This window comes from Monopterus albus, unplaced genomic scaffold, assembly GCF_001952655.1.
Source record: "Monopterus albus unplaced genomic scaffold, M_albus_1.0 scaffold10.1, whole genome shotgun sequence".
Taxonomy (NCBI): domain Eukaryota; kingdom Metazoa; phylum Chordata; class Actinopteri; order Synbranchiformes; family Synbranchidae; genus Monopterus; species Monopterus albus.
The window spans coordinates 358,651-374,444 of NW_018127890.1; the positions used below are offsets into that span (position 1 = coordinate 358,651).

The following is a 15,794-nucleotide window of genomic DNA, read 5'->3' on the forward strand; positions in this document are numbered from 1 at the left end:
AAAAGACACAAAGCAAGAATGGAAAAAAAAAGTTGGGATGATGGTGATGTGTTGGATTGTTATCACCAGCAAGACTGGGAAAAAAATAAAAATAAAACAGATCCTCTTGTTTAAATGGGCACTAATAGGGAAATAATGGCAAAGTAGAGCAGCTGGACAAGTACCCCTACATCCTTCAGTTCCTCTCTTTGCAGAGTAGAGCCAAACTGACTCACACAACCTACCCATAAACAGGGTGAGATAAACATCAGAGAGGGAACAGGGCACCAACACATTCAGTGCAACACTAAATTCCCACGCTCAGTCTCTCTGCATCTTTAATTTGGCCTGCAAAGGACAAGAATATCCTCTGAATCCCTAAGCTTACCCACCGTTATCTTTATAACATGCTAATCTAGCTGCAGCTATTTCAAGCCTGTTCTCTGGGTTCTGCTAATCTGAGGATCAATCTGTGCCTATGAAGAGAAATTCACGGTGTTTATGGCACTTTGAGATAAAATGACTGCCTTGTAATTTGGGCACCACACAGAGAGCATTGTGCAGTTGCATGTCTGAGAAGTAACATGCACATTTTACACTGCAAAACTGCAGTGAAAGTGCATGCCCCACTGAAGAACATGAACAGCACTCAGATGCTGTCACTATGTGAGCTACCTTCAACTAAAACAAAAACTGCAGGGTGGAAAATTATTTTAACAGTAATCGAGTGCAGAGATGGTGAGGCGATTCATCCTGTGTCTTCCTTCTAGGTAAATATATGGATAATGATGTGGCATTTAGAATACCAGTGAGTGGTGTCTCTTCTGAATTTCAAGAAGTTAGTGTGTGCAGCTTCTTTCCAACGAGACCAAACAAAAAGTGAGAACGCGCCTAAAACAAATGACAGAAACTATACCGATGATCTCAGTTCAGCTGATCTTTGAGCATACATATAGCATTTGTAATTTCTGTCTTAGGGTGAACTGATGCTGTGAGGTCAGGATTTGATTTTGAACAGAATGTGTCGCTGGTGTGTCTGCGGTGGCCCGGGACCAGCTGCTTTCCCTAGGGTGGCTGCTCTCTTCATTTAGTCACTTTTAGTCTTTTTGCAGTCGCTTCCGTTCTCCTCTGGCTCGCTTCCTTCTGCCTCCTCTGGGTGCTTCCTCTTCTTTGTGTTGTCTGACTGGGCGGGGGACAGGTGTGGCCGGAAGGTGACAATGATGCAGGTCATGTTATCACAGCCTGTCCCATCTCCAGATGTGTTGGGGGCTAAACAGTGGTCCAACAGCTGTCAGGAGGACACATGGAATTTCACTTTAAGGATGCAAACTGAAAAAGGTGCTAGGGAGACAACTAGGGCTAATGCATAACGACTTCACAGTTGTTTAAAATAAAATGCAAGTCTTCTTATAAGCTGCTTTTGTGTTCATTCTACTTGAGCCTGAATCAATACATTTAAGGCACTGAGGAAAACTGCAGAAGTATTCAGAGTGTAACAGAAACTCTCTTGCACCTCTTCCACTATGGACGAGAGGGTTCTGGCTTTACCACTCTCATCTGGTTTGATCCTCTCACCGATGAAGTCCACCACCTCCTGACTGCTCAACACATTCCTACACACACACACACACACACACACACACGAAGCAAACCGTCAGCTGCTAGTCAAATTAACCTAGTTGCCTCATGCCTAATAGCATCATAAGCTCAAGATGTTGGCACAATTATCAGCCTGTTAATGCTGCAACAGTTTTAAAGCTAAATGGTAAAACACACTGAAAGTGTTTTTGGAGGTGGAAATAAGGAGTAAGTTCAGATAAATTAACTTCTCTCCTGCACTATAGAACAGGGGCACTTTGATTTTGATCAAGCTGTTGGTTTTATGTTACATGTGAAAATTCCTATCCCACATTTTAATATACTATAAAAGACCAGTTTTATAAAAAAAAACAACAACAAAAACCTGCACACAGACAAAAACGTGCTGCTATGTAACAGCTAGCTTTGTAGACTGATTCACACTCAACTGCCAGTTTATTAGGTAACAGTATGATAATGAGGCTGTAGTTTGTGCTGCTGTTGAACTGTACTGCACTATACATAGAACTGCTTATTTAGCTAAGCCTCACTGTTACAGTTGTATAATGCAGTACAGTTCAACAGCAGCACAAGCTACAGCCTCCAAAATGATCACACAGTTGAATCAACACCTTTCTGAAGCATAATGAACAAAAACTGAACATTAATAGTTTTAGCTTTGCGTACAGCTTGCTGAAAGCTGTTAACAAGTGTGAAGAAGAGCTTATGACTCCTAATGAATACACACTGCTTTCCTCCTCTGTTACTTACCAGATGCCATCACAGGCAATCACCATGAAGTCGTGGTCCTCATTAAGCGTCAGAACTTTGACATCTGGCATTGCAGAAATCATCTGGTCCTCTGGGGGCAGAGCTTTGTTCCTTTTGTAGAAGTGGTCACCTGAGAGTACACATTAACAGCTTGTTATTCTGCTCTCAGATGGGCCAATCTCAGAAGAAGAGAATGTGCAAATGACACTTGGATTCGAGACAGAAAATGTGTGTACTAAGATCTGCTAATGAGCTTAATTCTGGCACTCCTCAAAAGAACAGTCTAAAAGTCACACACAGACTCAGCTGTACCAATAGCTCGAGAAAGGTTGAGTCCACCGTTGACCCGTCCGTCCATTGTCACTTTCCCTCCAGCGTTTTTGATGCGAGCGAGTTCCACCTCGTCCTCTGGCTTGTGGTCATACGACATATCGACAGCTTTGCCTACAGTGACATAGAGAGCAAGTGCTTCCGTTTCATTCAAGATTACTACAAAGCCTTTAATTCACCACGCATTTCTGTGGTGACCATTCAAAAGACAAACACTTTCATCAATTGTTGTTCAGTAAGAGCAAAGGGGTGGCGTTCTTTCGCACAGACCGTGGGACAAAGAAAGAGCAAACACCAGGTTTAACATCAGTTTGGCTTTTAGACATGGAGAGCAATAAATGTAACCAAATGAATCAGATTTGATTCAGATGTGTTGTTCTCCATTCTGAAAGTGTTAGCATCTAAAGCTAACATTTTTGTTTTGGCAACATTAGCGACCTAGCATAGTCACGATTTGACCTTTGTATGGAATTAATATGATTTTACGTTGGGAGTAACTCGAGCTCTGTGTAACATTAGTGTTTTGTGTCACATCAGCAGTAAGCAGCGCAATCTACTGGACTGACAAATTTACTTGTTAGTCAGCTAATTCTAGCTTCAGACTGGAGGCTGCCTTTTGTACAATTCGTCTCAACCAGGCATACGGCGGGGCAAAGAGCACAAAAGAGTGGTTTCTTTCGCAAGTATCACGAAACTGAAAATGAAATAGGTATAGCAGCTTGAATGTAAAGTTGAGACTTGGCAGTTCCATTATTTTATTTCAAATCGAGAGTGTGCTGATGCATAGAGCCTGAAGAACAAAAAATGTGTAACTGTCCAAACACTTAGACTGTATAGCCTTTTTTGTGTTATTAGTAAAAAAACAACAATAAAATACACTCTGTTGTCCCAAAGATATGCTGTGTTCACACTACAAAAGTTACACAGTAAAGTATATTGAGTACAGACAGAAGGTAGTGCATGGTCATAATTTGAAGACTGTTGATGTACACTATTTTCTCACAATGCAACGCACTAAGAATATTGAAGACCTACTCTGCTGAATACAAAAACAAAAAAGCATTATGGATAGTGGTGAAACAGTCCTATAAAGACAATGGAAAACAAAAGAAGTACAACATTTCAAGAAATAAATTTGCTATATCTTTGCGAAGTTTAACTGGCAGTGACACTCACTATAACAACGTGATGTACTGTGTACTGTATAGAAATAGTATGCAGTATAGATTTAGGATGCAGCCTTGCCCACAAAAAATATACAGTAAGCTTCCCAAAGTGATGCTGTGTTCACTCTTTGTAGATAATAAATAAACTTTCACGCTGTTCTACCTTTATGCAAATTGTCTTAATTTGTGCAATGAACTCCATAAATGTGCAAACAAAGACATTTTATTTTGTCTCTGTGTTTTCGTATGTGAAACAATGTACTGACGACGACATCTGAGCAAGTCACGGCTGAATACACAGAGATACCAGCAGAACAAAATACTGCAGAATTAAACAGGCAGGAAAAAGAAACTTGATGATAAGATATCAGCAGTCTGCTGATCTTGATGGGCCAAGTACCTTAATGGCTTTGACTCACCGCGTTCAGACACCACACAGCGCGAGTCTCCAGCATTGGCCACAATCAGCTGCTTCCCTCGGATCAGAGCTACTACAGCTGTGGTGCCGCTGTCTGAGCCAGGCTGCAAACGCACAAATATAACAATGTTAAAACTCCATGTTTTACACAGACATATTTGGGACACCCCTCTATGCAAGAAACAAGTGGACCAATGACTTAAAAGCTTTCAGACTTTTTTTTTCAATAGAAAAAATATTAAAGCAGCCAAATAACCTCTTTCATCTGCACAAGTCATTAAATTTGACTGGCTATGTTGTCATCCAACTTACTGCAGGCTTTTAGTTAACTTCATAGTTTGAAATTACAGCTGTGCTCTTTAAAATGGCTAAAACAAACAACTCTCTCACTTCTCAGGATTCTGGTCTTTAGAAACAGGAAATGAGCAATAGCATAACAACACTTTTTGACTATTTTTACAACGCGTTAAACAATTTATAAATAAAGTTGTACATCACATAGAAAGTGATAAGTGATATCCACAGAGCTGAGACAACAAATTAACAGTTCTGATAACAAAGTTATTTTTCAGTACTCCAGAAACACTGCACTGTTGTCCTCACTCACAGGTTGGCATGGCCACTCTTAACAGTTACATTAATCTATTATTATGCTCCATCCTCAAGACCTTTACTCCACAGTTCAGCTTTGAACCAGACGTTAAAAAGGTTGAGGCATCAAAGGAGCCTGTATCCCTAAAAACAGATGATATGCTGTCTGTACCACACGTAGGAGTTTGTAGCTTAGTGTAACATCCCTTTGTACACACCTCTTCCTTGCCATCCATTCCAGGTAGACACATTTCCTCCTCATCTTCATCCTCAGAGTCTTCCTCTCCCTCTTCCGTATCCTCATCATCCAACTCACTGCTGTCACCTTCTTCCTCTTCACTGCCATCCTAATAAAAAAACACAACTGTTATTACAATGCTTCTCAAACTGAATGAGCTCACCCGACTAAACAGAAATCTATCCTGTCTCCTGCTCTCACCTCCTCATCACTACCCTCCTCCTCCTCCTCTCCATCCTCAGACTCCTCACTGTCTTCAAAGAACCTGGACTTGGCATCTCCTGCAGCCTTGGAGGACAAAGAGGAGCAGGACGGACCAGCATCTCCTTCTGCTTTTCCAGACTTTTCTTCTCCATTGGACTCTCCAGAGTCAGCTGCTGTTGTGTAGAACCGAGGGCAACATGAGATGTTGGACAAGTGAAGTAAAGGAGAAGACTGTTAATGAGTGCTCAGATTTTGATTTTCATACACTTGAAGCCACTTCTAAACACTATGTTTTATATGAAACTGTACAAATATTCCCATGCATATTCTCAGTATCTGAAAGGCACATAAAATGACAGTTTGCCTGACAAGTTTTTCCAATGTCATTTTTTTGTAAACAAAAATGTACTCGTTGAAGACTCCTGAATCCCAGTTCCGCACCTGCACTGCTGCCTTCACTGCCACCTGTTCTTCGACAGGCTCGCAGCTTAGAGCTACACGCTGCCCCTTCGCCTTCCTTCACCTTCCCATTGCTCTCCTCCTCCACCTCTCCATTCAAACCCTCCTTCTTCTGTCCTTCCTCACCCCCCTCGTTGTCACCCAAGGCCTCAGGTTGCAAGCAGGATGCCTTCTGTGCAGCAGCACTAAGGATAAAACAAAGAGGAAATAAGGAGTGGTCCACTATGAGTCTTACAAACAGAGGTACCTGGTGTAATAAATACATGAGATCTGTCCCCAGAAGAAGTCTTCAGATGTTCTGATTAAGGTCAACACATCCTATTTTCACTGAATTCGTGCTGAAAAAGTTTGTAATGACTTTATGGGTTGGACTTGAGGTAACCAACCCAAATGCACTATTCTGGATAGAGTAATGTTTCAAGGAAGTGCCCATTTATTGGCTGTTCAAGTCTTAAAGTACTCTTTAAAAGCCACAAACTCTTAACCCCTGTAAGAACAAGATCTTTGTTTAACTACCTGATGGCAGCAACATGTTTGACAGCGTTGCGGTTCTGGCCGTAGCGTACCAGCAGCTCCTCTATAGTCATGGTGGCCTCCTCGTGGAGCAAAGCTGCCTCCTCTGTGTCCACTGAAAGGAGGCCAGAAACATGGACTTGCTCAGAGGTTGTCATTGTCATTAAGATAATGCATCATGTTTTTTTTTTTATCCACCAGCAGTGTGCACAAATACATTTCAGTATAAATGTTATTAATTGTGAACTCACAATCGTCCTCGTCTGCCACTTTTTCAGCAGGCGGCTCCTCAGTGGGCCGTCCAGCGATCTGAACCAGCTCCTTGATGACTTCCTCTGTGGTCATTCTGCTGTCAATGGCCAAGAAGGCATCCTCCAGAGCCTGGAAACAACACACAACAGAAGTCAAACAACATGCTGTAATACTGGACTTAAATACTGATGAGATGCCAGTCGGTTCAGAGAATGATTTCAATGTATTACCTTTTGCAGCTTTCCATCTTGGTAGGTCTTCTGCTCCTTGATGATGTCAGGAAGGTACTTTGAACAGTAGAGAGCCACCTCTTCACCTAAATTGGAACACCAAGTTTTTTTAAACTCTCAGGATAGGTCTGTGTACACATAGTACTCAGAGAGGTGTGTAAGACAAACAATAACAGGGGCAACACTTCACAAAAATCAGTGTGTTGTGATGAAGACCCAAAAGGAATGCCTGTCTGCTGTTTGCGGTGATAAACTGTCAATGTTATAATCAACGAAGGATTTGGCTAAAGCTCATAACAGTATAAGCATTTAACAAATAAATATATTGCACAATATAGCAAATTAATATGAAAACACAACAGCTTTTGGGTTGTGCATGTGTTACCTCCATGTCCATCAAATACAGCAAACATGGCTGTCTCATCATCAAACTCTGGGATACAATTGTGGGCATCCTGTGAAACAGCAAAACAAAAATTCATTTTAAAATGCAGACAACATCCTCTTCTGTTAAAAACCAACCGTAAACTCACACAGGAAAGTCAGAAGGAATAAGGTGACAAATAAAAAGAGAGAACATCATCTTTGCTCATCATTGCGTAAAATTTTTGATCATGTCAAAGCAAAATGTTGCCTGCCCTTTATGTGGCGATGAGCCTTGTGTTATTATTGCTGTTAAAGTTTACAGGTCTTGTTACAAAATTACTTGTATGCGCTTAATAATCAATATTTCCCAATTTTACTCTGTTGAGAGCAGGTCTATTATAGCCAGTTGGCTCATTTCAAGATTTCTGCAGACCACTCACATCTTGGACACAAACAGAACACTGTATGCCAAAACAACCAGACACCAGTTTCTTCAGTGCCATCACTCTCATAAACTGTGAATCCATGTTTTTCTGTATAACAAAATACAGCAAACTACACCAGTGCAATCTGTAAATAAACCATTGTACATATCTACTTGATAGCTTTTCTGACACAATGTGTATATATTGTATATGTACAGATAAATATATTGTTTGTCATTTTCCCGTTTTATTTCTAAATTGATTGTACATATTTTCCTGTTTAAATGCATATATTTTCTTGCTGCCTTACAAAAGCATACTGAGTCACTGTACTGCGATCAAATTACTTGTGTGTTTAACATGCACGGCCAACAAACCTAATTCAGATTAATACATGATGCACAATGTGTCTAATTTGCATATCAAAAGTGAATTCACAAAATAAAGCAAAGGCACCAGAACTTCAAATGCGGTCTGCTGCACTTAAGTGCTTTATGTTCACTGTTAGACAAGTCTAACATTTAAATGCGCTTGAATACTGCCAGAGTGATTATAATGCAACTCAGCATGCTAAATAACACCTCGAGGACGGTTTATGGATTGCACTCATCACTGCAGCTGATACTCGGGGAAAATCTTATTTAGGAGACTGAAAAGACACCAACCAGCCCCACACAAACAAACCTATCCAGAGACTAGTCTCACATCCCTTTAATCCCACCATGTACTAGTCAAGATATATTTTCACGTGGTCGCGTCCAGGAAACGGAGGCAGCATGGCTGTCTTTCATCCAGTCGTTCATTTTCCGCCTCACCTCCATGGAGACACGCCAACCCTGCATGGCAGAGAAACCGTAGCTCATGTTGCTGTTGCCGCCATCGGAGGAGGTTTTAGTCGTGTTAGGTTGCGACAGATATGCCCCCATGGTTGTCGGTTGCTATGACTTTACACCTGGAGAGAAGACGACACAGAAACACCACATTTTAACTGCACAGAAATAAACGACCGCATGTCACACTTCAACTGCAGCTTGGATAGTTACGGTTGCTTACTTGTTAGCTAGCTAACGTTAGCAACACCACAACAAAAAAGTAAACGAATCAGCTAGCTAACATCACCATGCTAGCAGGAACAAACCCGGCTAAACTTCCAGTCGTAACCTCTGTCCCCGCCATGCCAGCGGCTGCGCAGTTGCAGCAAGATCAAACACTCACTCACTGCCTGTTAATTTACCTATTCTGACGGAGTAGGACGAACTAATAAACGGGTCCCAAACAGCGAGATTCACATAGGACTGATTACACGTGTGGAAGCAAAAGCCGCTATCAACACAGACAGACCGAAGAGAAGCAGGAACCGTGAAGGAAGTGAGCATGCGCACATGTCCCTTTCGTTAGGACAAGGGGGCGTGTCTGAGACGTACGTCCTACGTCACAGTGACACTTTTTTTTAAATCAACGAACCCTGAGTAACTGAAATCCATATTACATGTCAAAAACGAAAAGATAAACATGTCATACAAAATTATCCATATACATGCTAAATTTATCGAAGAGCACGTTTGTATTTCTCTAATATTCAGTGGGAAAAAATGATGGCTTTCTTCAGTACAAATTTGTTTTTCCAACAAAATTAAGAACAGTCTAATAGTCTACACTATATATTCCACCTACTATTATATCTCTAGATTTGCCAATATCATTAACAGGTGTGACCTTATGTAAAAATGAAGAAGACACAATACTACATTTTTATGAATGTTTGCATAGCAAAATATACTGGAAAACCCCGGAAAATTACCTGACCAACTGAAAAAAAAAAAGATTTGATAAATCCATATCCCCAAGTCCAAATTCGCCTTGTCACTCCCATATATTGAACTATTTGGCATTTAATTTGAAAATTATATTGAATTTGTTAACCTTATAATAAGACAAGCACATGGTAAGAGTCAGGAAACCACCAAAGTAATTTATTCATCGGGAACCATGAATGTCTGGACAAAACTTCAATTCATCCAGAGAGATATTTCAGTCTGGACCAAAGTGGTTGACTGTTAAAGGTTCACCTAAGAGATTAATTCTGGTAGTTCATTTATGTTTGTACCACATTTTATGAGAAACCATCCAGGAGTTGACAGCATATTTCACTGTTGACATCTTTTGTTTGACTGCTTATGTGCACAGATAATCCTGTGGATGGCAGCAGAGTCATTTGGAGCTGTTATGCTATAGGTTTAATGTATCATAGTGTATTACAACCCAGTGTCCTGAAGGACAAAGAGTCAGGAGGGTTTCATCCCAACCAGCCACTGACTCATACACCTTTAGTATGCCAGGACAAACTAACCTTTTAATTCACCTATGTGGGTTGGTTATACTTATCAATGAATTATGACAAAATAGGCCCCTGTGCATAGGCAGACCTCCAGACTGAAAAAGACTAAGGTTTTGTTTATTCTTATGGTCATTTTTGTGACCATTTATGGCAATTTTGCCACTTTGTGGTGGTTTTGGGTCTCTTTGTGGTCACTTATGCCTGACTCCTGGGGGCCCCAGCCTGTGCCTGGTAGTGCCATTCAATAATCCATCACTGGTTATGCTTACAGTGCCACAGTGTCGATGGAGACAGCAAAGGAGGACATACTTTAGTTCCTCTCACCCTCGGGGCCTCTCTGTCCTGCCCTGCCATTGGCTGCTGCTCTACAGTCCTGGTTGCTCTGCTCCTTGAGGATCTGTGTTACTGCAGGAGCAATAGAAAGCAGGAGAGGAAACACACACTGTCCTTGGGATATAAAAATGTAATCACAGACACACATACTCATCATACACACATTTGCACCCTGTCTTTAAAAAGCAGAATGTTTTCTGTTGTTCAGCTATTGAACATCAGTTGTTTCTGTATAGTATGTCGATTTATATATTAATGACTTTCTGCTAAGCATGTCTGACTGTTTCTCAGATACTAAGACCACTGTAACAAGCTTTTTGCAGGCAGGTTTTTCAAGGCATTAACTATAAAAAAGGTTTCTAAAAAGCTACTACTGTGAGTTCAGTGGTGACTTCATTCAGATGTGTGTGTTGGGGGAGCAGCTTCTGTCTGCAGGCTCGTAAACTTGACCGATGACTGCGGAAGAGAACCGCAGGAGTCCAGCTAGACCTGCAATTGTACCTATAGAACAGACAAAGTGTGTGTGTGTGTGTGTGTGAAAATGTGCTTCCTCTAGTCAAAACACTTATATAGAAAGCTAGACCACAATAACAGGTTGTACGTAGTTGGACACTGGAAGCATTCATGAAGACATGCACATCCTTTTCAGTGTTCTCCTTTTAAAATCACGCTGGGCTTGTTGCCCTCACTTTGCAGAGTTCAGCAATGTCCCAACACACACACTCCAGCAATTTAGCAACAGTAAAATAGTTTACTATAAGACGCACAGCTCTAGTCTGCATTGCTAATATTATTAATGTTACTAATACTGTTAATATCTGGATAAGGATAATCACCTTTATTTGGCCAAGTATGTTACACACACAAGGAATTTGTTTCCGGTACAGAACCAAGGCAGCCATCTGTGGCGCCAACTCACACTAATGACTCGAACCATCGGGGGCAACTTGGGGTTCAGTGTCTTGTCCAAGGACAGTTTGATATGTGGACTGCAGGCACCGTAATTCGAACCTCCACCCCCTTCGATTGGGAGACAACTGCTCTACCCACTGAACCACAGTCGCCCCCACAATGTCTTCTCTTTGGCAGTATTTGGAAGCTGCTTCACTTCCTCTAAATCTACTATGTGCTCTATTCTACACATGTCATCTACTGGAAATCTGTCCAGCCTGGAAGAGATCTCTTCTCTGTTGCTCTTCCTGAGGTTTCTTCCATTTTCTTCAGTTAAAGAGCTTTTAGGGGAGTTTTTCTTAATGCCCATTTGAAGGTTTAAGGACAGAGCGGGTACAGATGTTAAGGCCTTGTGATGCAAATTTGTGATCTTGGGCTCCCATCCATCCTTTAGCAATCTAGGGTCTGGTTGTGGCAGTTTAGTAGGACAGTCTGCATGTCACTCTCCCCAGAAATGTTTTCCAGCTCTTTCCGGTGGACCTTGAGGTATTCCCAGACTAGATGAGATATATAGTTCCTTCAGTATATTCTGGGTCTACGCCAGGCCCTTTTACCAGTTGGACATGCCTGGAAAAGCTCCAGTGGAAGGCCTTCTCCTGGAGTCCCTCCTGGGAGGGGAGCTTGCAGGCAAACATCTGGTGGCTGTGCTTTCCCCCATCCCATGAAGCCACCACATTGCGGGCCCTGCTCCTGCAGGGATAGGAACCAGGGTCTGGAGCAATGTAGGCAGGTCACAGGTGAGGTTGGGGACCTGGGCATGCCAGGTTATGGTGTCTAGAGATGTTGTGCTGCATTAAAATTTAACTTAAATTGATTTGAGCTGATTATTTTCAACAGTAACTGCGTAATATGGGATTATTAGTGATAAGATTAATAAAATCCTCCTTCTTCATTATGATATGTGGTCAAGTCTTATCCCCAAACTTACTGTACATAACACATATTTGTATTTCTGTACTTGTCATGGTTCTGTTTCCTCTGCTTCCGGTATCGTGTTTTTATTCTGACACCACTTCCTGTTACAGTCTCACCTCAGCTACAGACTCTTTACCCTAATCAGTGACAATTGTTTACACCTGCTGATGCCCCTTTATAGGCAGCTTCCTCCCCCCAGGAAGCTGCCAGATTGTTCTTACTCATGTTCAGACCTTCTTGTGCCTGTTATTCCAGGTCTGACCCTGGATTGCCTTGTGACTACCGATTACTTCCTAACCCTTCTGATTCTGATTGTATTCTGTGCTTCGACTTATGGACTTCCCTTACTGACCGAGCTTCTTGTGGATACCTCGGATGTGTGAGTTTGCTGGCTCTGACCCTGGACTGGAATTATCAACCTGAGTGTGATACATGTTTAATCAAACTTCTGCATTGTGTACAGTTCTTTGTGAACAGTGCTCTTATTAAAGAGACAGTGTTCTGCTTATCCCCGTCTGGCCTTATAATTGAGTTCACCCTCAACATTATCAGCAGCTTTACTCACCGATCGTGACAGTACTTGGCAGGATCTTCACTGACATAACAGATTTCCAAACCATCATAAGTACTGTATATGCCTAAACCAAAGCTTAAACTAATCAAATCCTAATTCAAAATTCTTTTAGAGGGTGTCATTTTATGTCTTTATTAGATAGCCAACAGTAGAGCGACGACAGGGAAGAAGTGGATGAAGGGCATGCAACAAAAGTCCACAACTGGACACATACTAGGACAGTGCACTTCATGGTCATCAGCACCTTAAACATCCTACTGTGATTCTGCATTTAACCCCCTAAAACCAAAAATTTAACCCTCCAACGGCCTTTAAAGATAAGGCTCAGCCGAAATATCTTGCATCTCACCCTCACTAAAACTAGGACTGGTCCTTACTTGGACAATGGCACCAGGTAAACACACATCTCATGACCCTCAACATAACCATTTAACCCTATATCACTTGCAAAGGGACACACACTAAAACACAAAATCTACACACACACACACACACAGAGGATGTGTCTAGAGCTGACATGCTAGTACATCCTGCCAGCAATACAACAGCTGACAGTGACATCTTCTGTTTCTACTCTGTGTGTATTATCTTCATTTGTAGTCCATCAGTAGTGGGATAAGAAGGTTGGAAACACTGATAATTGAAGGAAAATTCCTTTCCTGTCTTTCTTTCTTATCTCATGTGTCCCTCTTCCCATTTTTCTTCTCCGCCCACTGTCGCTTCCTTTGACCTCCTTTCTTCTTCCCTTGTCTCTCTTCTGATCTTGCATTTCTTTTTTATTTTCCATCCTCTCTGATCTCTTTGTTTTGTCTCTCCCTTCCTGTACTAGTGCTTCATCTTTCAACAAATTTCACTAAATGTCGGGTGTTGACTTCGCTAACCACTGTATGATTATTTTGTCAATAAGTTTTATCCACCACTGTGGTGCTGACACAAACTGCATGGCCTAAATCTCAGTTTTGTTTTTATTTTTTATCTTTTACTTTCTTTTTTTAAAAATAATACAAAATAAAAAAGTTTACTTTTGCACACTTTCAGTACAGACTTAATTCAAAGTGCCATGTATCTGTAATGGACTGTTGTCAGGCATAAGATTCACAATGTAAAAAACAACTTTATGCAAAAGCTTTAGGCTGCAACAATCAGTCAAAAGAGGAGCCAAATTACAGATCTGAGAAACATCAGTAATTGCTGAAACATTCTTAATGGGTTTTATGTAAGTAATGTAAGAGCTTTATGTAATTAAATACAAATGAAAATGGAAAAAGGAAACAGAAACTAGATAAATGCATTTTCGGAAGAAAATGCGTATGGATGCCGAGTGCTGAAAGATCGCCCTGAAAATGCTGAACATTTTGACACCTGAATGGTTTTGCGAGCTGAATGTATGCTGAAGTAGCATTTTCCCATTCATTTGAATGGGGCGAGATTTTCAAAATAAAGCTAAATATTTTAAAAGTATGAAGTTTAGCAAAACTTCTGAAGAGAAGCACGAATGTCCTTGAAAAGCTGAATATTTTGATAGCTGAAGCTGAATTATGCTGAAGTGGAATTTTCCCATTCATTTGAATGGGGCGAGATTTTCAAAATAAAGCTAAATATTTTAAAAGTATGAAGTTTAGCAAAACTTCTGAAGAGAAGCACGAATGTCCTTGAAAAGCTGAATATTTTGATAGCTGAAGCTGAATTATGCTGAAGTGGAATTTTCCCATTCATTTGAATGGGGCGAGATTTTCAAAATAAAGCTAAATATTTTAAAAGTATGAAGTTTAGCAAAACTTCTGAAGAGAAGCACGAATGTCCTTGAAAAGCTGAATATTTTGATAGCTGAAGCTGAATTATGCTGAAGTGGAATTTTCCCATTCATTTGAATGGGGCACCGAGGAGGAGGGTGTACTTACAGGTAATGTTTGAAAAAGCCAAGTTCAGTGCTGGCAGCAAATGCAGTTCAAATCTAGTATCGCAGATTTTATCATAGCAGAGTTTTTTTTTGCTCCTTATTTAATTTTAACCTCTGCTACTTTCTGACCATTTCAGCTATAAATCAACCTGCTTTTACCTCCTGCTGTCTGAAATCAAGTTTGTGTGAAAGATCCCCTGACATCAAAAACTGCATATGTGCTACACAGAGCTCAGGTGGTTGGGGCTTCCTAAGAAGGGCCACTTGGACCTGTCTGATCTTTCACAATGCCCCGTGGACTTGAGCTTAGAGCTGCTGCGTGGCATCCATGCAAACAAGGCACACAGCAAATAAAATGGTAAATAGACTGTATTTATATAGCACATTTCCACAGTGTGTTACACTGGCCAAAGCGCTTTACAGAGATGATACACCATTCACCCACCGATGATGACAGCTGCCACACAACGGTGCTAATCAAGCCACCGGGAGCAATTCAGGGTTCAGTGTCTTGCTCAGGGACACTTAGGCATGCAGGGAGACCAGGAGTCGAACCACCAACTTGGTGGTCAGGAGACAACTGCCCTACCTCGTGAGCCACAGACCATAAATGACAGGAATGATGGTCAGAACGGAGGGGAGGGATGGGGCCTGGGGCCTGGGCCCTGCAGAGGCCATGGACATGAGCTAGAGACATTTTGTTGTGATGTTTTTATAGACAGGTTCAGATACAACAGATTACTCGGTACTCAGTGTCACAGCTGTGTTTGGAAAACATATTTTACAAGTCAACATTTGGACTTTTTAGTATGAATCTCTTCTGTTGGACAAAAAACAGAGTTTATGACTGGCAGGTGGTAAGCTTTCATAAATGATTTCTTTGTGTCAATTTTGTGTCCTCCACAGTAAGAAATTGGTTAATTTAGTACATGTGAAGGCACCAGCCTGAACATATTAATGCAGCTTGTGCACTGCTGCCTCAGCATCCACACAGTTAATATAGGCTGGGTTTGTTTTGAATAAACCTACAACTTTGCCCCCAAAATCTATTTTCATAATGTGTGGAAGCCTCTACACACCAGTAGTCCCACTGCTGAGATCTTGTCAGGACTGTTTTATCCAACCAAATAGGCCTATTTAGTTTTACTATCATGACAAAAACTATCAAGGCAAACACCATTGGCCAAGATAGAAACAGGTAATGTTGCAACTGCAAATCCATTTTTAATGAAAAAGAATGACTGAAACAAATAAGTGACTAGA

The 15,794-nt window shown here is 41.1% G+C and overlaps 1 protein-coding gene across 4 annotated transcripts; it reads right to left on the reverse strand.

The window, feature by feature from the left end:
• Nucleotides 1-424: 424 nt before the first annotated feature.
• Nucleotides 425-8,930, reverse strand: ppm1g (protein phosphatase, Mg2+/Mn2+ dependent, 1G). Of its 4 annotated transcripts, none has more exons than XM_020590032.1 (14): nucleotides 8,755-8,930; nucleotides 8,336-8,472; nucleotides 7,115-7,184; nucleotides 6,730-6,815; nucleotides 6,499-6,628; nucleotides 6,251-6,362; nucleotides 5,717-5,919; nucleotides 5,273-5,445; nucleotides 5,052-5,180; nucleotides 4,244-4,346; nucleotides 2,641-2,772; nucleotides 2,329-2,458; nucleotides 1,493-1,592; nucleotides 425-1,267 (listed from the first exon to the last, which is right to left on the reverse strand). In XM_020590032.1, the coding sequence occupies exons 2-14, from the start codon at nucleotides 8,444-8,446 to the stop codon at nucleotides 1,067-1,069; spliced, it is 1,680 nt and encodes a 559-aa protein (XP_020445688.1). In that variant the 5' UTR covers nucleotides 8,447-8,472; nucleotides 8,755-8,930; the 3' UTR covers nucleotides 425-1,066. The 4 variants fall into 4 exon arrangements, with proteins under 4 accessions (XP_020445688.1, XP_020445684.1, XP_020445687.1 ...); XM_020590028.1 differs by having other exon boundaries at nucleotides 5,273-5,448; XM_020590031.1 differs by lacking the exon at nucleotides 8,755-8,930 and adding an exon at nucleotides 8,659-8,747 and having other exon boundaries at nucleotides 5,273-5,448.
• Between the last annotated feature and the right edge of the window lie 6,864 nt (nucleotides 8,931-15,794).

Coding starts and splice junctions, on each gene's coding strand:
- ppm1g (XM_020590028.1), bottom strand. CDS start 8,446: ATGGGGGCATATCTGTCGCAACCTAACACGACTAAAACCTCCTCCGAT. Junction 7,185..8,335: donor GTTGGCGTGTCTCCATGGAG/GTGAGGCGGAAA, acceptor GCTGTTTCACAG/GATGCCCACAATTGTATCCC. Junction 1,268..1,492: donor TCTCGTCCATAGTGGAAGAG/GTGCAAGAGAGT, acceptor TCCTCCTGACAG/CTGTTGGACCACTGTTTAGC.